The sequence below is a fragment of the Pantherophis guttatus genome, chromosome 3 (genome assembly GCF_059756535.1).
Source record: "Pantherophis guttatus breed Tessera chromosome 3, ASM5975653v1, whole genome shotgun sequence".
Taxonomy (NCBI): Eukaryota; Metazoa; Chordata; class Lepidosauria; order Squamata; family Colubridae; genus Pantherophis; species Pantherophis guttatus.
Genome location: NC_142065.1, coordinates 172,141,685 through 172,166,262, shown reverse-complemented (window position 1 = coordinate 172,166,262; position 24,578 = coordinate 172,141,685). Strand labels below are relative to the sequence as shown.

At 34.4% G+C, this 24,578-nt stretch overlaps 1 protein-coding gene across 1 annotated transcript in view; it reads left to right on the top strand.

Annotated features, from left to right (window-relative positions):
• PRKDC (protein kinase, DNA-activated, catalytic subunit) overlaps window positions 1–24,578 on the top strand; it is a 109,805-nt gene that overhangs the window by 8,347 nt on the left and 76,880 nt on the right. The window contains exons 6-28 of the mRNA XM_034429731.3: window positions 947–1,059; window positions 2,778–2,877; window positions 4,111–4,166; window positions 4,262–4,292; window positions 4,658–4,815; window positions 5,379–5,525; window positions 8,260–8,424; window positions 8,610–8,778; window positions 10,485–10,534; window positions 11,312–11,449; window positions 12,154–12,306; window positions 12,482–12,597; window positions 12,868–13,027; window positions 14,810–14,896; window positions 15,163–15,282; window positions 15,712–15,871; window positions 16,195–16,301; window positions 17,022–17,112; window positions 17,295–17,458; window positions 18,152–18,304; window positions 22,598–22,705; window positions 23,172–23,398; window positions 24,263–24,357. Of these exons, the coding sequence (XP_034285622.2) occupies window positions 947–1,059; window positions 2,778–2,877; window positions 4,111–4,166; window positions 4,262–4,292; window positions 4,658–4,815; window positions 5,379–5,525; window positions 8,260–8,424; window positions 8,610–8,778; window positions 10,485–10,534; window positions 11,312–11,449; window positions 12,154–12,306; window positions 12,482–12,597; window positions 12,868–13,027; window positions 14,810–14,896; window positions 15,163–15,282; window positions 15,712–15,871; window positions 16,195–16,301; window positions 17,022–17,112; window positions 17,295–17,458; window positions 18,152–18,304; window positions 22,598–22,705; window positions 23,172–23,398; window positions 24,263–24,357 (2,868 nt within the window). The remainder of the gene's footprint in view (window positions 1–946; window positions 1,060–2,777; window positions 2,878–4,110; window positions 4,167–4,261; window positions 4,293–4,657; window positions 4,816–5,378; window positions 5,526–8,259; window positions 8,425–8,609; window positions 8,779–10,484; window positions 10,535–11,311; window positions 11,450–12,153; window positions 12,307–12,481; window positions 12,598–12,867; window positions 13,028–14,809; window positions 14,897–15,162; window positions 15,283–15,711; window positions 15,872–16,194; window positions 16,302–17,021; window positions 17,113–17,294; window positions 17,459–18,151; window positions 18,305–22,597; window positions 22,706–23,171; window positions 23,399–24,262; window positions 24,358–24,578) is intronic.

Here is a 24,578-nt window from a genome sequence, read left to right as displayed (position 1 = left end):
TTGATTTCGTACAAATTTAATCCTAGTTAATTGTTTTTAAAATTCATTCACAACTTAACATCTTTTTAAAAATGTGCCAGACATCAAGATTTGTTCCACAGGTGATGCAAAAGAGACCAGCCTAAAGGAACATGGCTTGACAATAACTTGTAATTTTTTCTTCCAAAGAAAAAATGCACATGGATGAAGAAGAGTATTCTTCTGGTTTCTGGCTTGACTAGGGAAGAAATAATCTTTACACATGCTTTATTTCTTCTCTGAGTCATTAAAAAGTTATTGCTGAAAGCTTGAACAATCTTGTGGCAGACTCTTCACTTTTATCAAGTTTAATTGTAATTTGTCTGGCAAATTAAATTAAAACCCAGTTGTAGAAATTATATAATTAATTAAGTAGCTGAGCTAATATACCAGTGATGATTAACCTTTTTGGTGCTGAGTGGCCAAAGCACGCGCAAATTCATGCACGCGTGCCCAAAGTCCCAAAATGCAATGTGAATGCTTCCCCATGCATGCGCCCCACCCTACCCCCACATGCGCGAGGCCCCCCCTGCACCCCTTTTTGCGCCTGGAAGGCCGTCTGCACCACCCCACACATGCACACGCACGTCCCTCACATGCACCCCACGCATGCACGGCAGAGACCTAAAAACTACCTGGCCAGTGGGAGGCACCCACGCATGCGTGGTGAAGCTGGGCTGGGGCGATGGCTTGCATGCCTGCAGAGAGGGCTCTGCTTGCCACCTGTGGCATGTGTGCATAGGTTCGCCATCACAGTTATATACAATGAGATTGGCACCCCTCAGGACAATGTATGCAAATGCCAGAAGAACTTGAAAATCTGTATGTTGCTCTGAATTAAATCCTCCTACATTTGATGATAAGGGAAAGTAATTGGGGTAGTTGACAGAAAATATAATCAAGTGATTAAGATGCTATTTTTTTTAAGTGTTGGAAAGGATTTATGAGCTCTTGGGAGTCTTGGGTGAAGTTCAACCTAGTGAAATGATTGACAATTCTGAAAACCTATTCCGCGCTTATCTGCGAGAATTAAAAATACAGGTAAGAAAGGTTTTTGCATTTGATATGGAAGGTTGAGGTTGTTTTCTTAAAAGTGTTGATAATGCTGACTCTTAATACCTCATATATTGCTATTTGTATTATGATACAGGTTTTAATGGGCTATTCCAGTTCATTGTATCAAATTGAATAGATATTTTTCCATGTGTGCTTTTGATATATAATAATAATAATAATAATAATAATAATAATAATAATAATAATAATAATAATAATAATAATAATAATAATAATTTTATTTCTATACCGCCCTTCTCCCGAAGGACTCAGGGTGGTGTACAGCCAGTTTAAAAACACAAGACACAACAATAATTAAAAATTAAAATAATTAAATAAATTTGGCTGATTTAAAACTCTAAAAATTAAAATACCCCAATTTAAAATTATTATATTGACAGCCCTGCCTGCCGGAACAACAAGGTCTTCAATGCGCAGCGCAACACCCGGAGGTCGGAGATCTTGCGTATTTCCGGGGCAGTTCATTCCACAGGGCTGGGGCTCCCACAGAGAAGGCCCTCCCCCTGGGTGTCGCCAGCCGACATAACTTGGCTGATGGCACCCTGAGGAGACCCTCTCTGTGGGAACGGACTGGTCGGTGGGAAGCTATTGGTGGCAGAAGACGGTCTTGAAGGTACCCGGGTCCTATGCCATGGAGCGCTTTAAAGGTGGTAACCAACACCTTGAATCGCACCCGGAAGACCACCGGGAGCCAGTGCAGCTCGCGCAGGAGGGGTGTCACGCGGGCACAGCGAGTTGCGCCCATAACCACCCGCGCGGCCGCATTCTGGACCAGTTGGAGCCTCCGAGTGCTCTTCAAGGTGTTGGTTATATATATATATATATATATATATATATATATATATATATATACTTACAATTAATGCAAGTTGAGTTAGTGAGATATTTGCTATGTTTTATAAACACATTTAATATTTTTAAAAATATTTAATGAGAATTTGGAAATATGTATATTGAATTGGATTAAATTTTTCTATATAATGAAGGGCAAAAATAATTTGCATAACTGGTATTAAAATAGAAATAGGTGAAAAGGATGCTAAATATTTTTTGTAAATGTATTAGAAATTATATGTAAGCTCCTGGGAATCAGGTAAAGTTTATCCTTTATTTACTTACAACTTATAATTTATATTTATGTACATTTTTCTGTTGCTTATATAGTATTCTTACACATGTAATTAAAACTATGCATTCTAAACTTTATAGAACCGTAAAATAAAACAACTGATCTATATATGCAGTATATCAGAATGATGAATATATCTCTTATTGCTGTAGAAATTAGCTCGCTTCTAAGAAAGGCAGATTTTACAAACCTATCTTTTAGCATCAGTTATTCATTTGTAATAGAAGTCTGTTTATTTAAGATATATATAAATGGTGCCAATTTGACAGAATTGCCAAATAACTTTAAAGACAGTTGATAAGAACTTGGTTAGTGCTATCACAACCCTGTATGATTTATTGATTACTTATGTGTCAACATTTTCTGGATTATTCATCCTATCTGCAATAACAGTGATGAAACGATTCTTTGGTACCCCAATATACATCAGAAGTACCACATTTGTTCCATAATCTGACAATAAATGCATTACTAAAATGTTGACGTTTATTATTATTGTTATTTCAAATCTTCTCTATTTTTTTAATGCAATCATTTATTTTCTCATTTTCAGATGACCTCTGCAACAAGGCAACCTAAATTCCCTATTGTAGCAGGGTGTCTGAAAGGACTGACTGCACTTATGTATAATTTTACCAAATCCATGGATGAAGGTATAATCTTTATTTTACTAAAATAACCCAATAACAAAAAAGCATACAGTTTTTTTCCTGTATAAAGTTGTGTTTTACCAAAAAGGCTAAATCTCTTAAGGATGGAGACACGGAAACATTGTCAAGGTTGGAAAGTTCATGCCTCAAGCCATCCAATTTAAATTTCATTTCACTGTTTGGAATAATTTGCTTCAAGATCAGACCACTTTCATTAAAGTGAAAATGGCCAAATTTGTGGTAAAAAAAAATCTCAATGTTGAACAATTTGCACACATATTTAAAACGAAAAGCCTTGCTGACTGCTTATAACCTGTGGAAACTTTCTATGAATTACTTTCTTGCTTTGTATGATACTAAAACTGATTTATCAATTTGAGAAGCATTTGGTATAAAACAAGCTTATGGATACTTTCCTAGATTAATTCATGTATAAAATTGTATAAATTTTGTATAAATGTATAAATATTTAGAATCGTCAAAAGGTGATTTTGTGACTTCTTTGATCTTGGTAATTTGTTTTATTGGAATAGCATTAATTCCCTTTATTTAACCTGTTGTAAGTGGATACTTTGCTTTTCTCCTTTTTCTAGAACTATTTTTAGATTGTTAAAATGTTTTTAGTGCCCTTTCCAAGTAATTAGTTCTGTTAGGATCTTAAAGCAGATTAGCAGGTATTTCATAGTGTTTGGATTTCTTCTCTGAAGGTTTTATAAAATTAGGATATGCGAGAGTAGAGTAGAACAAATTGATAAAAATTGAAACTTCCAATTGTTCTCTACAGTTCATTCTAATAATTTTCTAGGCTTTATGGTGCAGCTATATGGAGATTTCCTGTTTCCTACAATAGCAAAAGTAGAATGGACCAAAATGGGAATGCCTTGGATTGGGGTGGGTCTTGCCTAATGATTGGTAGGATTTGGTTATCAGTGGCAAGAGAATGCCAGGATTTCCGCTGCTTAAGGAATGCAGTTACATGATGTTGCACTTTCTGACCATATTGCTTAGCAACGGAAATTCTGATCCCAATTATTGTTTGTTAACCAAGGCCTTACCTGTATGCTAAATAAACATGGTGGATTAGTTTGGCTTAGTTTGTTAGGAAGTCCTTGTTGAATCAAAGCAATATGTTGGAATAAAGAATTGTTGATATCTGACTTTTATGACATGTGAGAAAAGGATTAAATTCACACAGCTCTTGTCATTACTATGTTTATATTGTTCCTCTATCCACAGATCCCCGAACATCAAAAGAGATCTTTGATTTTGCAGTGATGGCAATAAGTCCACAGGTATATAGAGTGTCTCTTCTAACTTCTTCTTAAACGAAGATTCTGACATATTAATTTGACAAATTATTCTTATTCTGAACCCTTTGAAATTGCAGATTGATTTAAAAAGATATGCAGTGCCTCTTGGTAAGAATTTCTTATTTTCTTATGAAATAGTTCTGTGGTGACAAAATAGTTTCTGTGATAACATATTGTGCTTGTGTTCTTTAGATATACTTTAATTTCATCTCCCATTATCATCCAATATAATCACAGTTTAGATTAGGTTGACATGTGCTTTCCATTTAGAAAAGACATAGATACATTACATGGGGTTTTTTTTCCCAAGGAAATATTTAAAAACTAACAGAATAAATAACAATTGAACAATTTTGTCAAAAGTAGTTTTATAAAAAAAGTAATCCTCCAAAACTCTTAAAATCTACTATAAAAATATTTTGGATATAATGGAAACAAAATGGTCAATATAAATTAAAATGTTTACTTTACAGCTGGTCTACATTTATTCAGTAAGCACGCTATTCAGTTCAGCACTTGTCTTTTAGACAATTATGTCTCCTTGTTTCAAACAATGTCCAAATGGTGTGGCCATCAAAATGCAGAACTCAAGAAAGCTGGTCATTCTGCGTTGGATTCATTTCTTAAACAGGTATAAAAAATACAGCTGTTATCTGGCAGAATTCCTAGAATGTAAATACTATAGTGAAACAGTCTACATATAAGTTTGCCCCTTGTTGTAAGTAAGAAATGAGTTATGCATACTAGCTCTAGCCTGGTTTACATTTTTCAAAGAAGAATGGAACAACTTTAGATCAGTGAATTCAAAAAAATTTAAAATCTATCTAGGGGCAACCATATTTTATCTCTTTTCTTCCCTTTTATATTCATTAATATTAGACTGAATTCAGAGTTGTGAGGGTCTCAGAGATTCATGAAGGCATGAAGAGTTTATTCGCATTTTTAAAAGCAGATCTTCCTTTCATCTCTTAACCATATCTTAAACGATATCTGATTTCATAGGCCTCCTAAAAGTTTTATTATGTTACTTTTAATATCAATAGATCACTGCTTCTTGTTCCTTCAAATGTGTTAGCATTTTATTACATAATTTTGGAAAACAATTAGCAATGTTAATAATAGATAAATGTAAGACTGTGGAAAATATTTGAATATTCAAATGATAAAATTACTAATTTTACGTATAATTTTAAGGTTTCATCAATGATTGCCAAAGATGTTCAAATGCATAGGGATAAGTTATACTTCTTTATGGAAGAATTTTATGGTATCATCAGAAATATGGATGCCAGCAACAAACAACTGTCCATTGCTATTCGTGGTTATGGACTATTTGCAGCGGTATGTAGTTTTCTTCATGATATGAAGGTATTTTGAAGGAATGCAATGCTACAAATTATTATTTATTTATTTTATTCAATTTGTATCCCGCCCTTCTCCTAGTGGACTCAGGGCGGTGCACAGCCAGAACTAAAACACATACTAATACAAAATTTAAAATTTTTAAAAGAATTATATGACTTTGGCCCAAAATTTAAAACATTTAAACTAAAACCCATTGACAATTTAAAAGGCTAAAAAAGGGGGGGAGGGGTTTCCAGCCCTACTTGATGGAAAAGAAAAGTTTTTAGGGCATGGCGAAAGACCCGGAGATCAGATATCCTTAGTATCTCCGGGGGCAAATCGTTCCAGAGGGCAGGAGCTGCCACAGAGAAGGCCCTCCCCCTGGGGGTCGCCAGCCGACATTGCCTGGCTGACGGCACCCTGAGGAGTCCCTCTCTGTGGGAGCGTACTGGTTGGTGGGAGGCTATTGGCGACAGAAGGCGGTCCTGCAAATACCCAGGTCCTATGCCATGGAGCGCTTTAAAGGTGGTGACCAACACCTTGAAGCGTACCCGGGAGACCACTGGAAGCCAATGCAGCTCACGCAGGAGAGGTGTCACATGGGAGCACCCCCCCCACTCCCATAATCCCCCACGCGGCCGCATTCTGCACCAGTTGGAGCCTCCGGGTGCTCCTCAAGGGGAGCCCCATGTAGAGAGCATTGCAGTAGTATATGGGAATGGGAATAAGGTTTTATTTTATATATTTGGCTAGTCATGTTCTGTAGAAATTTTGTTAATTGTTTATAATGTTTTAATAACATTTAAAAATACAAAGATAAAAAACCCAATATATACTAAGAAATATATTAAAAATACAAAGAGAAAAAGAAAAAAGGGGAGGGGAGAGAAGGCAAAAAGGGAAAAATATATTAAAAAGAAGAATGAAAGAAAAACATAAAAAGAAATGACTTCCATCTTCAGCAAGACAAGTACAATCATTTTCAATAATTTAACACCACCTTTAATATTCCAACCAAATATTTGTTCATCCTGTATAGGATGTATTGTTAAATCCTATGCTGTACTACAAGTAAAATTCTGCTTGATGTGAATAGAGACTTTAGGAACATTGCAAATATAGAAAGGGATTTCTAACTAAGAATTTCCCCCTTTTCTTTAAATTTAATTTTCTTTGTATACAAAAATAAAATTAGTAAATACATTTTGAACATGTTCTTTTATAGTTAAAGCTATTAAATTAGAAATGGATAATCATGAAGGCTTTTTTTATTTTGTGTAGAAGACACAGATGCCTTCTGTTCCAAACTATAGTTTTTTTAACTGGTTTAGAATTTTTTATGTCATTTTATTCTATTTTACATATTTATGTATTAAATTGTTACATTTTATTCTATAACTATTGTATTTTACCCTACTATCATTTTAAATTGTTTGTTTAGAATTTTATTGATAATATGTGTTTGAACCAGAGGTGGGTTTTAGCAGGTTCTGACCAATTCTGGAGAATCGGTAGCGGAAATTTTGAGTAGTTTGTAGAACCGGTAGTAAAAATTCTGCCTGGCCCCGCCCCCATCTATTCTCTGTCTCCCAAGTCCCAGCTGATCAGGAGGAAATGGGGATTTTGCAGTATCCTCCTGGATTGGGGAGGGAATGGAGATTTTACAGTATCCTTCCCCTCCCACGCCCATCAAGCCATGCCACGCCCACCAAGCCACACCCACAGAACCGGTAGTAAAAATTTTTGAAACCCACCTCCAGTTTGAATCTGTACGTTGATTTGGCCATAGCTAATCAATTTTTTCTATTAAAAAAACCCCCTGGTTTTAGGAGACTTTTGAATAGTTCAGGATGCTGTTGATTCTTGTAGTCCTATGCAGTTGGAAATTCATTCCACTCATGCAACTGGATGTTGAAATTCAAACGAATGTACTATAAATCTAAGATTATATTAAAAGTTTTGATTATGCAGAAAGTTGACAGAAAAAGTGGTGTTCTTTAGATATTACGTTATATCCCATTTAAGTTCTTTTGTATCAATCTTCGAATTTGTGCATAAATATTACTAAATATTTAATGCATTATCAGAATGCTAGAGAAGAACTCCATACAGGTAGTCCTCAATTTAAGAGCACCACTGAGCCCAGAATTTTTGCTGCTAAGTGAAACATTTGTGAAGTGAATTTTGCCTTTCTTTCTACAATGTTAGGTGAATCACTGCAGTTGTAAATTATTGTGTTAATCTGTCTTCCTCATTGACTTTGCTTGTCAGAAAGTCACAAAAATTATTCCATGACCCTGGGACACTATCAAAAATATGAGTCAGTTGCCAAGCATCTGAATTATGATCACATAATTTCACGTAGGTGAAAAATGGTAACTTCACTAAACTGGTCACTAAACTGTTTTAAGCCGAGGACTACTTCTATTAGATAGGTAGAAGATGTTTTAAACAAACTGTCTTAAGAGAGCATTTTGTACATCTCTCTGGCTTTTCTATATCAAATTACTTCTACTGAATATTGAATAGAACATTTCAAAGAAGTCAGATCATGTTAAATGACTTTTGGACAAAATACATTAATGAATGACTTAGTAATTTCTAAAGAAATTTTGACATGGTCCATAAAAGGAGTAAAATAATCCAGAATTGTCCATTCCCTAATTGATGGATTTTGCATATTCCTAACCTTAACCCTATATAATAGTTTTTGTATTTTCTCCACTTAAAGCCTTGTAAAGTTATCAATCCAAAGGATGTTGACTTCATGTATGTGGAACTCCTTCAGCGCTGTAAGCAAATGTATCTAATTGAGGCAGAAACCATTGATGACCATGTGTATCAGCTCCCAAGCTTTCTTCAATCCATTGCAAGTGTTATAGTCTACTTGGACACTGTAAGTAAGCAGTTTAAACCTGATTTGTGAGGCTATTTGTATGCTCAGGAAATATATGGACCTACACTGATGAAGTTGCTAATATAATTTTTATTTTGGGTTGAAAAATACAACAACAGATTTTAGAAATTTTAGAAAACGGGCAACTGCTTTTTTCCTAATATCTCCTCTTGTTCTTCTTCTAGATTCCTGAAATATACACTCCAGTTCTTGAACGTCTTATGATAGTTCAAATAGATAGCTTCCCACAATATAGTGCCAGGATGCAAACAGCATGTTGTAAGTCTATTGTGAAAGTATTTTTAGCTTTGGCAGCAAAAGGCCCAGTGCTGTGGAGTTTTATGAGCACTGTCGGTGAGTATTCGATACTGTACAAACAAATGTGTATTGTTCCTTTGACTTCAGTATGAATTTAGGTTTGAATAACATAAATTTAAGGAAGCAGTAGTGATAGTAGGCTTAGGCATTTCCTGATAATTGCTATTTAACTTTTGCAGCAATTAGAATATATTGTTACATTAAAGATTTGCAACTTTTAATACAACAACCTTTCAATTTGGATTTGGATTTCTGAAACAGTTTTCCCGAACTCCATCATATTCTCCACCATTTTGGAGGACATTGCTGACTTTCAATTATTTTTTTTAATTCCTCCCTGACAGTCATGACTTAAATACTATTAATTTTCACTACCCTCATTCCTGTAACAAAAAGGCTTCTTATACCATAATGAAGTTTGAATTAGGCTTAACAAAATGTATGAACCCATTGAGTAAACTTAAGCATTATATATGAATTCTACACAGCAAACTGTGATTTTAAAATCTTGGCTTAGAGTTTTGTACCAATTCCAGTTTCTAATGCTAGTTTGTTATAGTTTTCTTTTGACTCAGGTATTTTTCCTGTTTTTAAGTGCTAGAAGATAAGAGGTTCCATGTTTCCATCTTAGTTTAGTTTTGCTTAGACTGGATTCCGGATGGGAAGAAGACAAAAGATTTATTACTAGCAAGATACTGGGTCAAAAATCACCTTTTTAACCTTTTATTTTCTTATGATCTGGAAATAAGAAGGGGGAAGACTTACTGTCTATAAATAGGATGATTGATACAGTCAGAAATTAGCAGTTGATTACTGAATTGAACAAATAATGAAGTTTGATAGTCTAGACAAATCAATGAAATACATTGCATAAGTTGCCATGCAAAAAGACTTAGAAATTACAGAAAAGTAATGGTAATGGCTAGTTTAACATGATAAAGGATGCTGTAAATCTTATTCAGTTAACAACTGGACCATTTTAAGTTGCCATTTTAAGATTCATCATTGTCACTGTGAAAAGGAGAGAGTTTTTAGAAGTTTTCATTTTCTTTGAGTTCAGTGGCTAGTGAAAAGTTGTCATTGTAAAACTTAATTGTGAGTACAAGTAGTCTTCAACTTATAACCATTAGTTTAACAACAGCCCAAACTTACTATAGCCTTGACAAAATGGCTTGCATTCCATTCTTGAAGTTACTATTCTTGCATCACTCCCATGATCACATGATTGCAATTTGGGCATTTGGCAACTGGCTTGCATTTACTTAATGACCGCATTGCTTAGCCATCAAAATTCAGGTCCCAATTGTGGTCGTAAGTCAAAGATTACCTGTTGCAAAAGTCTGTCCTAAAATTGGGTTCATATTTAGGCCTCAGAGAAGTACAGCAGATTGATCGTTGCAATACCCATCTCCCCTTTGTAATGGGAACATAGAATTTTTGTTGCATTAGGACATGAGCGGTATGAGCCGTAGTGGTCCAGTGGTTAGAGTGCAGTACTGCAGGCAACTTCGGCTGACTGCCAGCTGACTGCAATTTGACAGTTCAAAGCTCACCAGGCTCAAGGTTGACTTCCATCCTTCCGAGGTCAATAAAATGAGGGCCCAGATTGTTGGCGGCAATATGTTGACTGTAAACCACTTAGAGAGGGCTGTAAAGCGGTATATAAGTCTAAGTGCTATTGCTAGTATTTTGAGACCAGCTTATTGAAATACTAAATTGAAACAAACTCTCTTCATTTTCAGTGCATCAGGGTTTAATCAGAATCTGTTCAAAACCACTGGTCTTTTCAATGGTAAGTTTACTGGGGTTTTGTGGAATTAAATGTGTATCTACAGAATTGGAAAAAGTACTTATTTGCAATTTAGGGGCAGTTATTCAATTACGAATTTCAACAATGTTCTCCCTTACCAGAAAATTTAGAATGTGGTATACTGGTATTGGGGGAATGACTTTGGGAGACTGGTTCCAGAGATGCTTCTTAGGAATAATCGGATAAGAGAAAACATAGTCCACAGCTGGATAATGGGTGGGGTAAGAGGCTCAGAAGAGACCCCCGTAATTTTTTAGTGTTGTTCAGCCAATAGTGCCACTGAGGAGTGCCACTATATAGGGCGGCCAAAGAGGCAAAGGTGAATAGGAGAGTAGAAGCAGCCCTATAGTTGTAAGTGCGGATAGGCTGCAAATCCCCAAATGTTGATCTTGTGACCATGGGGGTACTGCAGTGGCCATAACTTTGGGGACCAGGCACAAGTACCACTGAACAAATGATCATAACTCAAAGACTATTTATATCCATTTTTAATTTTCATTTGCCTATATGTTACCTCTTGATTCAAACCTCTTGATTTCTATTGCAAGAAACATAAATAGGAATCCCAGCAGATTTATTAGGAACCCATTCTGCACTTTTCAGTTAATTTGTATTGTACCAGATGAAGGCATTTTGAAGAATATTTCAGTATGTCTTGGCAAAATGTTCTTGCTTATTTATTATCATGGAGTCTTAGATTAAGTATTGAAAACTATATAATTTTACTTATAGTTACTTCAACATTGCAATGTCTTTCAGGATTTTTTTGGGAAGAATATTTCCAAATCAGAAGAATCAAATTCATCTGGAGAAGTAAGGACTGGGAAATGGAAAGTGCCTACATATAAGGATTACCTAGATCTCTTTAGAACCTTACTTAGCTGTGATACAATGAAGGTAAAGAAAAACTTAAGGTTAAGAATAATAATTAATATATTGTTATGATTCATGATACAATTTCTGCTGGAAAAAAACTATAAATAGTTTCGTCTCCTGGCGCACTCTTTCTTTCTGTCACCTTCATTTTATAAGAGATTATAGTCGTTCAAAGTGTTCTTTTTCCTCATGTCCAGTTCAATATTTCTGAGGTCTCATAGATGTTGATCAAACTAGCTGGGCATGAACAAAATGGCCTCTCCAATGCTTTTGTAGATGCAATATATGCAATTTAATCTTTCATGTGGTAAACAACCATTGAAATACAATGCCATAAATACATTTAACCAAAAAAGAGTTGTAGAGCTCCTATGTTTGGGATTCCTATATACATATCACTCAGAGGTAGGTTTCAGATATTACCACCAGTTTGCCACGCTTGCTTCGCGCGCATACCTTCCATGCATGCACTCAGCCTTCCGCGCATGTGCTTTGCTCACGTGCGCACGTTCCGCACATGCGCCCAGTCTCAAAAGTGTAGCTAAATAGGACAGCATAGCACCTGGGTGGGTGGGCCCACCCGCGATTTCCGCTACCAGTTCGCCCCAACCGGTCCAAATCTTCTATCACTTAATTTTAAAATATCTGTATTTTTTTGATTAATTGGCAAAAAACCAATATAATGTGCAATAGCAGAGTTTTCTTTCCTTCCTTCTCTATTAAAGGATATCCTATTGACAGATGAAGTCTGTTTAACTGAAAATTCACCACTACTGTCTCTAAATCGTCTGTTGTATGATGAACTCATTAAATCTGTCATAAAAATAATTGATAAACTGGATCTTACAGTTCAGAAACAGAACATTAAGGAAGAGAAGGTAGGATTTACTTTTTAAAAAATAAAAATATAGAATTATTCAGTCTTTTTCCCCCATATTATTGTTTTCAAGGTCCTTTATTGGGTTTTTGTTCTTATTTGAGCAGTTTGCAAGAATTTTATAGTGGCAAACTTGAAAATCAGTTCCAAAACTGCTTCTGAAACTTTTTTCTCAGGATGGAAGTGAAGGGGATGCCCATCTGACAATTCCTACCTCTGATCCAGCTGCAAACCTTCAGCCATCTAAGCCTAACGACTATTCTGCCTTCATTAACTTAGTGGAATTTTGCAGGTAATATAGGACTAAAAAAGCAGCATATGTGTGAGATGCATCATTTAACATACTGTGTTTTCATCATTCTTACTAAAATATCCTGGCAAAGCTTCACAAATGTACCATTTACTTATTTAGGATATTTTAAAGTAATTGAAATAGTTCTTTGGTTGATTGGGACATCCTAGGTGGAGGTGTATTGAGAATTGCTTTAATTGATCGTTGGTCAGATTGCTCATCTGACTTTCTAGTCTACTTGTTTTTCTTCTTATTTCCAAACTTTTGCAGAGATATCCTTCCAGACAAGCATATTAAATATTTTGAACCATGGATTTATTCATTTGGTTATGCACTGATTATACAGGCAACACATTTACCTTTTATTAGTGGATTTTATAAACTACTTTCCATCGCGATGAAAATTGCAAAGAAAACTAAATACTTTGAGGTGAGTAAGCCATTGCAGGAATTATAATTTGGGTGGGTTTTTTTCAAAGGAGCAACTGAAGTTGTATTGATCTGTTCACACCTTCATATTTTAGATATAATTGTGATTACTTCATTTTTATAAGGGAAAGGTAATATTGAGCCATTTTTCTACTCCCAAGTTCTTTCTCTCTTCTGCCACTGATCCTATGGTTCATATTATTTCTTTATCACATTAATTATAATTGTAGCTTTTCTCCTAATCAGAATTTGACATTAATCACAAGTTTGAAGTGAATTATAAACATTTCCGAGTTGGTCATGGTTCAGGCTGATGGAGATTAGGAGCAATTCTGATAATAGATGCATAATCTCTCAACTGGGTTTTTACAAATATTTGCATACAAATGAAAAGTATCATTTGGATTTTTATAATATTCCAGGGGGAAATAGGAGGAGGAAGGTGTTGGATATGTTCACTGCCTTAAGTTACTTATAAAAATAATAAAGCTGGGGTACAAATAAATAAATAGTTTTCAATAGCATATTCTGTTATTTTCATTTTCTGAAGAATTTTATTATATCGCAAAGCAATAAAATTAAAACATAGTATTAGACCCCCCTCCTTGTAACAACACTTCATTCCAAGGACTTGGTTGTTAAGTAAAAAGTTTGTAAGTGAACAAGAAGGTTCTTCCTGAGCTGCTTTCCTCCATAGCGGAACACTTCCTTAAAAGTGCTAACCTCAAGCTAATAAGCTTAATAATTAGTTGATTAGCTGGCTGCTTTAAACTGACCAAACCTTAACCAGTTTCATGCTAAAGACTTTTGTTGCCAGGCACTTGAATTTTTGTTGTAAATACAGGCATTGGTCAGAAAAAATTTTTTTATTACTGTTTATTACCATCATGTTACCGCATTGTAGTTGCTAAATGCTGAGTGACTATTGGAAATGGTTTTAATTGGGAGATAGATTTCAACTATTCCCAGGATTTTCTGGCCTTGATTTGTTGATTGCATCTTATTTAAACATCATCCAGGTAACAAAGATGATTGTACACTGCTGAGAGTTGACTGTGATTTGAACTATCTATAAACACTGTTAAATAAATAAATACATAAAGCAGCAGAAAAGGAGCTGTGCATGTCAATGTGTCATATTAAAATTCTTTTACTCAGTGGCCGGCTTAAATATATAGCAGTATTTTTCATTGAGATGCGAAAGTCTTGAGGTAGCTATTGTGTGCATGCCTTGTAGTACAGGTTTACTACTTATAACATGTTTCTCAGCCTGAAAAACTTATAGCTTAAACTTTTAAAAAAGATTAATTTAAATTTTAAGCCTGCTGAAATTGACAAATGCTCCCTTTATAGAAAAGACATCAAAATTAAGAAGACCTTGCCTTTCATTGAAGCCCTGCTCAGTCTTAATCAGTCTTATATGTTTTTCAGAGACTTGAAGGTACCACTGTATATGTGAGCAAATGTGACCTTTGATATACTTGCTATACGTTTTCTTAGGGCATTAGTATTTGAGTTATGCGCAGAAAGAAATCATTGGCCAGTGCAATTCATTTAAAAATTAGCAAAATTTTAAAAACAATTAATTGTATTCTAAACCAATTCCAACTTCCAAACAGTCTTCAAAGGAAATGATATACAAAGATATTGCAGTAATTTTTGACACTTTTGCTTGGTACATGGAATTATCTAATATTTTTACATTATCCAAAAGGTTCTTTGAAAACATAAAACACAAGACTAATAAAATCTGTACAGTTAATCCTATTTTGTCTTTTGCTAGGGTGTCAGTCCAGAGAGTACGAAAAAATGTCTTGAAGATCCAGAGAAGAGTTCCTGTTTTGCATTATTTTCCAAATTTGGAAAAGAGGTTATTTATATTATTCTTTGAACTGTGCTAGTAGTGTTTGCAGGGATGAAAAAGGCAAAGAATTCTAACTTATCATATTTTCATTTATATTTTTTCTTACTTTAAATCCATGAACTGTTCATTTTAGTTAAAAGGACACTTGTGGGCTTATTTTAAAAGAATATTGTTGCTTTTTTTGAGGTACAGTGAATTATTTTTTACATTTATTAATTCATTTGTTCAGGTAACACCCTATGTTATTTCCATTAAAATTTTTCTTACCTCAGGTAACTGCAAAAATGAAGCAGTACAAAGATGAATTATTGGCGTCCTGTCTGACTTTTGTGCTTTCTCTTCCATATAACATCATTATGCTTGATATCAAAGCATACATTCCTGCTTTACAGGTGGGTTAATGTGGTGATCGAATAATGAAAAAAAATTATATTTGTAATTTTGTTGGTATTCTTTTCTTCATTTCACTTATACAAAATATTTTTTCATGATACTTCAATAATACGCAGGCAGGACTGCAGTCCTCTTTATATTACCATCACAACAGTGAGCAAACCAGTGAGAAAGTCCAAAATGTGAATGATAAATTTGTATGTCTGTTACATGTGATGATGTAGTTTTATCACCTCTATTTAATTCTGTGGTTTAACAGTACCTTATTCCAGGAGCAAGTCTCGTTAACAATCTTAACATTTTAAATATTTGTAGCAATAGTTAAGAAAATAGTCCATTGTATGGTCAAAGATAACTTCAGGACAATGTGGATGTTTTATATCTCCAAAATTCTTATATATCTCCTTGTCATTATGCACAAACTACAGAATGCCTTTAAACTGGGTCTCAGCTACACTCCAATGGCTGATATGGCACTGGACGCACTGGAGGACTGGTCAACCCACATTCCTAGATACACTATTCAGCCTTACTACAAAGACATTGTGCCTTGCCTTGATGGTTATTTGAAAACTTCTGCATCAGCAGGTAAAAATAATAAATATACATCCTATTTATTTACAGCAGTAGATCTAGGAATATGAAGATGTTTTTAGCATAATTCATGTATTACTAAATAGTCTTAGAGTGAATAATGTCTGAGGTATAAAGGACTGTAATTCAACTTCCTGATTTTTATAGGACTACTTCGTGGCAGTTTATAATAGCATTGATGGAAGGTGTACGTAGTCAGTCATTTCTGCTGCATTTGGGGGACTTTAGTTTTTTGAAAAATCATAACTACAGATCTTGTCTTAAGATTTTTATTTTATGGTTGCATATTAAATTTTCAGTTTTGTATTTTAAAATAGGTGAATCTCAGAATAATTTGGAAGTGAAGAAACTTTCCAAAGCCATCCAGAAAGGAATGAACAAAGTAGTTATTCAGCATCTCAAAAAATCAAAGAATCTTGAATTGGTAAAGATTTTTCCTACCTTTCTAAAATTCTAGCTTTTTATTTGGAAAAGTGATAGGTGGTTTTATTATTTCAATAAAAGCTAATTTTGTTTATTATGTAAATAAGCCTTGAATAGAATTTACATATTAAAGCTTAAAATTTGTCAGTAAACAGTCAGTGTCTCACATTAGATTTCATTGGTAGTAATAAAAACACTATGTATGGTTTATTACAGAATATCTTATCCTCAGGCAGGCTAAAATCTCATACAAATAAAACTCTACATGCTGGTATGATCTTGCAATATCTAGAATCAATAAATATTCCATTCTACCAAAATCAAAGGATAGCATGTTCTTAAAAGGCTTCAAAATTTACAACATTAAAGAACTTTCTGACAAAGTTTGGTTATGAAATATTGAAGATTTATAAAATTAGAACAGAGTATCTTTTCTGATTTTTGTTTTGAAAAACACTTTACACAAAGTCAATTTTATACAACCATTTCTGTTGAAAACTTTATAAATTTGATAAATAAATTTAAAATGTTCCAGGAATATTTGTAGGATTCAGGGGTTTCTGACACAGGAAACTGTTGCAGCAGTGGTATATGCTTTGGTTATTTATGACTCTATTACTGTAATATTGTCCTGACCGGTGTTCCCAATTTGTGTCTCTGTTGCCTGATTTTACACCTTTTAAACTGTTCACATTATCATTATACTGTTGTTATGGTTTAGGAGGAAGACCCATCTTTAGAAGCAGTAAGAACTAGAGTTGTACGCCTTCTTGGAACTTTGGGAGGACAAATCAATCGGCATTTAATTACAGGTAGCAATTTTATTTACATGCTTTTATATTTTTTTCTTGTTTTTAAATTGTTGCACTGGTTTTGCACTTTTATATTGCTTTTAACTGTTTGAAAGCTGCCCAGAGTGTATGTTGTACATACTCAAGTATTAGCCCTTCTGTACTTAGATTTTTAGTCAGATATTCTTTTCTAAATGTTACAGCTGCTTCTGCAGAGGAAAAGATGAAGAAATTTGTATCCTGGGATATAGAGAAGCGTCTGAATTTTGCAGTTCCATTTGCTGATATGAAGCCTATTATATACTTGGATTTATTTTTGCCTCGGGTCACTGAATTGGCTCTTTGTGCTAGCGACAGACAAACTAAGGTATTAGGCTGAATATTTTTGTTCTATTCTTTTCCCGTTGAACTATTTTTTTCTGGATTGGGGCTATGGTTCATCATTAAAAGTAATCTAGATATGAACGATACAAAAAAATATTCCAAAAGTATAAACTCTGAAGATCTTTGAATACAGTGACATTATTTACTTATTGATTATTGGGGGCAATATACTGACTCTGTAAATCGCTTAGAAAGTGCTGTAAAGCACTATGAAGCGGTATATAAGCCTAGGTGCTATTGCTATTGCATTTATATCCTGCCTTTTCTCAGAGACTTCAAGGTGATATACATAGAAGTCTGCCTCACTTTTATGCTTACAGTAGCACCTCTGTGGGATAGGTTGGGCCGACAGAAACTGGTCCAGAATGCTCCAATGAATTCCATTGCAAAGAGAAAGTAGAACTTGATTCTCCCTGTACATGTCCAACAGTGTAAGCATTACTCACCCCAGCTTTCTAATTGCAGGATAAAGATGTTAATTATTTGGGGAAATATTAATCCCTGCCCATATATTGCTTGTATGTTTTAAAGGCATATTAAAGATTTAGAGTTGTAACATAACATTCTTTCACATTAAATTGTATTTTTATCAAATAGAATGTGCTGAATAATTCATACTGATAAAATAATTTGGAACAGTTCAATCTAGTAGCTGATCAGTACTCACATTTTTCAGGTTGCAGCTTGTGAGCTGTTGCATAGCATCGTTATGTTCATGCTGGGAAAAGCTGCTCAAATACCTGAAGGACACGAGAATTGCCCACCAATGTTTAATTTGTATAAACGTATGTTTCCTGTACTGCTTCGACTTGCTTGTGATGTGGACCAGGCAAGTAAATTTCATTTTACTGCTTCAGAGTGAGATTGGATTTTGATGTTAAAAAAACCCCAAAAACTTATGAGAGGATTTCCAATGATTTTAGATTTCATCTTTGGTCTTACTGCCTCTCCCACAGGAAAACTTACTGTTTTGTCTGTTACATCATGGAAGCCAATGAAACTAAAGAGGAGGAAAATAGTTTAAAATTAAAAAACCAGTCATCAGTCCAGTCAATGTATAGGTTAACTCAGTGTTTCTGAATTAATTTAATAATGGACTACTAAATACCTATTAGAAAAATGAGAGCCAGTTTGGTCAGTCAATTCCTGTTAGATCAAATCAAGCCTGACTAGGTGGCTCAGTGGCTAAGACACTGTCTTTCTGTCAAACATAAAGGTTGGCAGTTCAATGGTTCAAATCCCTAGTACAGGTCTCCTGCGTGAGCAGGGGGTTGGACTAGATGACCTCCAAGGTTCTTTCAATTCTGTTACTGTTAATCTCTGTTAAACTCTCAGTTGATTAACTCCCCCTCTCCTCCAAAAAACAGATCCTCACTTCTTGGAAAAGTTCTAAAAAGGAAATAAAAATATGTTAGAAAAAATTTGAGAATACCATGTTAAGCAAATAATCTCTCCCTAGTCTTTTTTTAACTGTTCATATTTTTTTTAATTTATTTGTGAATGCCTTCCTGTTCTCTCCAAACATTTGACTGCATTTATTTGCTCCCTTGAGTTCGTTTATGTTCTGCATACTATAAGGATTCCTACTACAAGTTCGTAGAGGCAAAGAAGGTTGTTTGATTGAAATCTGTGATTACTTGAGAGCTATAAGCAAGTGAATCTCCAGTTTAATAAAACCTCATTTTTATATATTCATCTGTTGTTTTCTTTTGGGATTGCCTATACAAGATCACATTTCCCCTTATCACAGTATGTATAGATTTGTAGTCAGTAATTGTACTTCAGACATATCAGTTCGTCAGTTTTCTTTTTTTTTTTTTTTTTTTTTATTGAAAAGGTTTTCAAATACAAATTTTTCCCCCTTTTTCCCCCCCCTCCCCCCCTCCCTAACCCCCCCTCCCCACCCTTCCCCCCCTGTGACTTCTTCGTAACAAAAAAAAAACCCTAATTCATAACAGATTACTTACTCCCTCCTCAAAATACTGACCTTTACTTACTAAAAGTATTATAAATCCCCCTTTATCCATACATTTCAGAAAAGAAGAAGAGAAAAAAAACAAAAAACAAACAAACACATTATACTATAACTATTATAAAATAACTTCTAATTTAGCATAATAGTGTTTTATATCTATACATTATTGCAACAATTCAAAACCACCTTCCACTTTAAAACTATACGATAAGTCCTACTTTAATAACATTTCAAAGCGGGCTCCCCATAAAATCTAATTTAACATTTATTCCACTCTATCCATTTCCTCCACTCCCCTAAATGTATCACTTAAAAATCCCTTTTCTTAAACTAATCAGTCTGTAGCTAGCTTATTCACCCACTGTCTTACAAATTTACCATACACAACAATTCTTGATATCTTTAATTCACTGCCCACACTACTTAAAATATATATATATATATATATTCCATTATATCTAAATAAAAAAAGAAAAGACAATAACTTTAAATTTATAGTCCATATAATATCTTCTTGAAGTCTTTCCACTGGATTGTTAAAACCAACATCCATAATAGGGTAACATAGCTTGCTGATGCAACAGTTTATTCAAGATCTCCAATCATATCTGCCCCCATCAGTAGTAAACATCTTCTTATATATATAAAAGTAAAAACAACCACCCGAGTGACATTATAATTATATTCCATATAAAAATAATTGTGGGTTTCATCAGGATTATTAATTTCCATCATCGTATTGGGTAACAACCCGATCTTCTGCATGTCCCAATGTGATTCTCTTGCCTTATAATTCAAGATAATTATAATATATTTATCAACACAAAAAGAAGTTTCAAAGTAGATAATTCAAAACCATCAATTTGAGGCTCTTTCCATGTCCCAAAATTACGGCAATGCAGAGATCTGCCACTATCCTCAGGATAATATTGACCAATATGTCGCCTCCTCTATGTTTTCACATAATCATTCATATTTTAAAATCACTGGCTTCACTGTTGCTTGGGTTAGAAATTTCTATTTTTGTACAACCTATTTCTTTTTTTGTTTTCTTTTTGTGGGTTTGACTTCCATCCTAATTTTTTGTGTCTCGCATTTCTTTTTTATCCCTTGTCTATCCTCTAATTGGTTTCCATGCTTGTCCTTGCCTTGATAAGTCATCACATTAAAATCAGATGGCACTTCTCTCAAATTTGTAGATAATCCAGCTGGGGTATCCGATAAATCCAAAGGCAATTTATCTGGTACAGTCTCTGTCTTTAGTTCCAGCTCCTTCTGCTTATCCTGTATTATATCTGAAGACGTTAAATTCATTTTCAACCTATTTTGATAAAATTCTTCCGCTCTTTCAACAGTATTTAACTGGTATCTTTCTCCTTGATATCTCAATATAATACCAACTGGGACGTCCCACCGGAATTGAATATTTCTCCTTTTTAACTCAGACACCAGAAAGCCAAATTTCTTCCTTTCCATTAATATCTTAGGTGGGAGTTCCTTGTAAATCCAAATCTTTCTTCCATACAATTGCAAATTAGAATTGAAGGAATTTTGCACAATTTTATTCCTAATTTCTTTATCTGAAAAATAGATTACCACATCTCTAGGCAATTGCCTTTGCTTGGCAGTCCAGGAGTTTATTCGATAAGCTCTGTCAATCCTACAAAACACTTCCTCAGGTTGAATCTTTAAAATCCCAGCTAGAAATTCAGAAGATATTTTCCTTAAGTCATCTCTGTTATTTTCCTGCAAACCTCTAAGTCTTATTGCATATTCTGTGAAATTATATTGTATCTTTAGAACCTCTTTTTCAATCCTCTGTTGCAGATTTTCTACATTACCAGACTTTTGGTCAGCATCCATTTTAAATTTTTCTTCTGAACTATAATCCTGAATATTTAACAAATCATTTTCAATTTTTTGAATTCTATTGTCCAATTTATCTTGAATTTCATCCATTTTTAACTCTAGTAAATTAGTATTTGTATCCAACCGAATCATGAATTCTGACACTTTTAAAATTTTTTGCTGCAAAAAGTCAAACTTGGATTTCACCAATTCCTTAGTTTCCTGCTTAAATTTTTCAAGTTGCTGATTCACAATCTCATCCCTTCTTTCAATCTCCTCTAAGAGAAATTCTATTATATTAAAATCAGGTTTCTGGGACTGAAGAGTTAAAACTTGTTCCTTTAAATTCTTAGTGGGGGAATCCCCCCCACCTATTTGTTTGTCTGACTTCACAAGCCTCAGTGCCATGTTTCCGCCTAAGCAGGCTTTGTTAGAAGAAAAAAAAAAAAAACAAGACAAAAGACTTCCAGCCAGCAACAATGCCTCCAGGGGAAAAAGAGAAAAACAAAAACAGGAGCGGAGTTTTGTCTACAAATGTAGCCAGTGGTATTTATTCCGCTACATTGTAATAATAAAAAACGGAAGAACTTTCCCTCTCAAACTCTTCTCCAGCCGCGGCAGACGCCATTTTAAAAAGAAACTTTTTTCCTCTTTCTCTTCCTCTATTCTCCTAAGTAATTTTTAAAAGATAAGTAAAATACTTGCGCTTCAGTATTACAGGTCCAGCTCACATTTTCTTTGAGTAATCTGTCAAATTCGCAGGCTTGCTTTTGACGCCTGGCTCTGCATTAGCAGAGGTCTCCCAAAGCCCGGAGCAGCGGCTGGGGATATGGGGCATCTCATCCGCTCCATCCCAAAAGTAAAAGAAAAACTTTTGGGACTCTGCAGAGAGTTCTACCCACCCCTGCCGGCTCTATCTCCGTTTCCTCATGGGAACGGAGTTTTTTCGAGCCGCCGTTCCGTTGTGAAGGCGGCTCTGACAGGCAGTGGAAGCTGACGATCCCAAAGGAACGTCTGGCGGCGGCCAGCAGCAAACAGGAAGCCCAGTTTGTCAGTTTTCTGAATTTAAGCATACATACATGTATGTTTCAATAGTCATTTCAAAAGGGAACTAATACAAATCATTACATAGCACTTAATATTTAGTAAAATATAATAAAGAGTTCAAGCTGTATGAAATCAAGTGAGTATGTGTTTCTAAAAGGTCTGACAAACATTGGGATTGTTTTGTGAGAAATTTTCTACAGTATAATTATAAATCTAAAATGCAGAATAAACCAATCTTTCATTTTTTTTTAGGTTACAAGACAACTCTATGGCACTTTAGTAATGGAATTAATTCATTGGTTCACAAACAATAAAAAGTTTGAAAGCCAAGACACTGTGACGCTACTGGAAGCAATTTTGGTAGGTGATTGTTGAGTAAGATAAATTATAAAGATTTCTGTCAAATTGTAACTTACCAGTCTAAGTTTTAAGATTTTCTCAATTAATTTTCAATTTCTTATACAGCGGTTGACAATTTGCCCAACTACTATTGTCTTATTTTCGACCATTGCAATATGGGCCTCATGCTGCTGTGTTTATTTTATGTTTATATGTTTATTTTTTAATAGAATTTAATTAAGTGATTTTAACCAACTAGAGAATCCTATTTTTCTATTTAAAACAAAATCCACTATTATTTAGCCAAAATTTTGTCTTGGAGCAGTTTACTTGAAAAGGTTAAATAGCCAATTTTTGCTGTCATTACTATTTGTAATTATTTGGATAGCCTAAAAATGCCATATATAAATTACTTACCGTTTCATTTTGTGTAGCATAAATTGCATAACTCTGAAACATAGTGAATCTAGCTTGTTCTCTGTTTCAGGATGGGATAGTGGATCCTGTAGACAGTACTTTGAGAGACTTTTGTGGTCAGTGTGTCCATGAATTTTTGAAATGGTCCATTAAGCAAACAACTCCACAGCAGCAAGAGAAAAGTCCAGTGAACACCAAATCTCTTTTTAAGAGGCTGTACAGCCTTGCTCTCCATCCAAATGCTTTCAAACGGCTAGGAGCTGCCCTTGCTTTCAACAACATTTACCGAGAGTTTAGGTGAGCAGTGAATAAATTAATTGCTGAATCAAACAATACAGTGATGTACAAATATTTGTGCAGTTTCTATCAAATGTACTTTAAAATACTATTAGAAGTTGTTACTTGTGGGATATTAAGTAGTTGTAAATCTGATGAGGATAAACATTGCCACAACCTTTTATGATATTGGGTGCAATAGATTTGAATTCAAAATCAAATAAATATTTATTTATTTATTTATTTATTTATTTATTTATTTATTTATTTATTTATTTATTGGTTTGATTTATATGCTGCCCTTCTCCGGAGACTCAGGGTGGCTTACAATACGTTAAGCAATAGCCTTCATACTTTTTGTATATACCTGCTTAGTTGGGCTTTTGGCCCCCCCTAAGCGGTGTTCTTTTTTATACAAAGTCAGCTTATTGCCCCACAATATGGGTCCTCATTTTACCTACCTCGGAAGGATGGAAGGTTGAGCCTCTCACCAGGCTCAACCTTGAGCCTGGTGAGATTTGAACTTGCAGTAATTGCAGACAGCTGGTGCTACTTAACAGCACTTTAGTCTGCTGTGCCACCAAGGCTCTTGAAATAAAATACTTCAATCTATTAATTTTTGCAACAGTTTTGCTGTATTAATAGTTATTAAAATCTGGATTGTTTGGCATAATTGGCATTGGGTGTCACAGCTGTGGTGTCATGTTTAGTAGAATCCAGTTAATAACTCATGTTTATTCCGGAAGAGATCAAATTGTTATTATTTGCCTCTGTGCTAAACATTTTTGAACCATCTGAGACAATAAAGTTACCATTTTTTACACTGCATTAGCTGTAAATAGTTCTCACCTAATAAGCTTAATTTGTTTCCCCTTCGTTTCATAGAGAAGAGAATGCTCTGGTGGACCAGTTTGTTTTTGAAGCATTGGTTGTATATCTAGAAAGTCTGGCCTTGACACATGGAGATGAGAAGTCTTTAGGTGATATTGACAGCTTTTGTTGGATTAGGTTTACATTTGGTTGTTTCAGAATTCTTTAAAAACTAAATATTTTAATAGTTTTCTAATGAAATGTTTCTGTGTTGAGCAGTTAGAATGTTTCTGTGAAATTATATTATAGAAATGTGTTGACAGACAATTTTGGAAAGAATGCTTTTTTAAAAAATAGACTTGAAATACTTTTATGTATGGTTCATATTTTA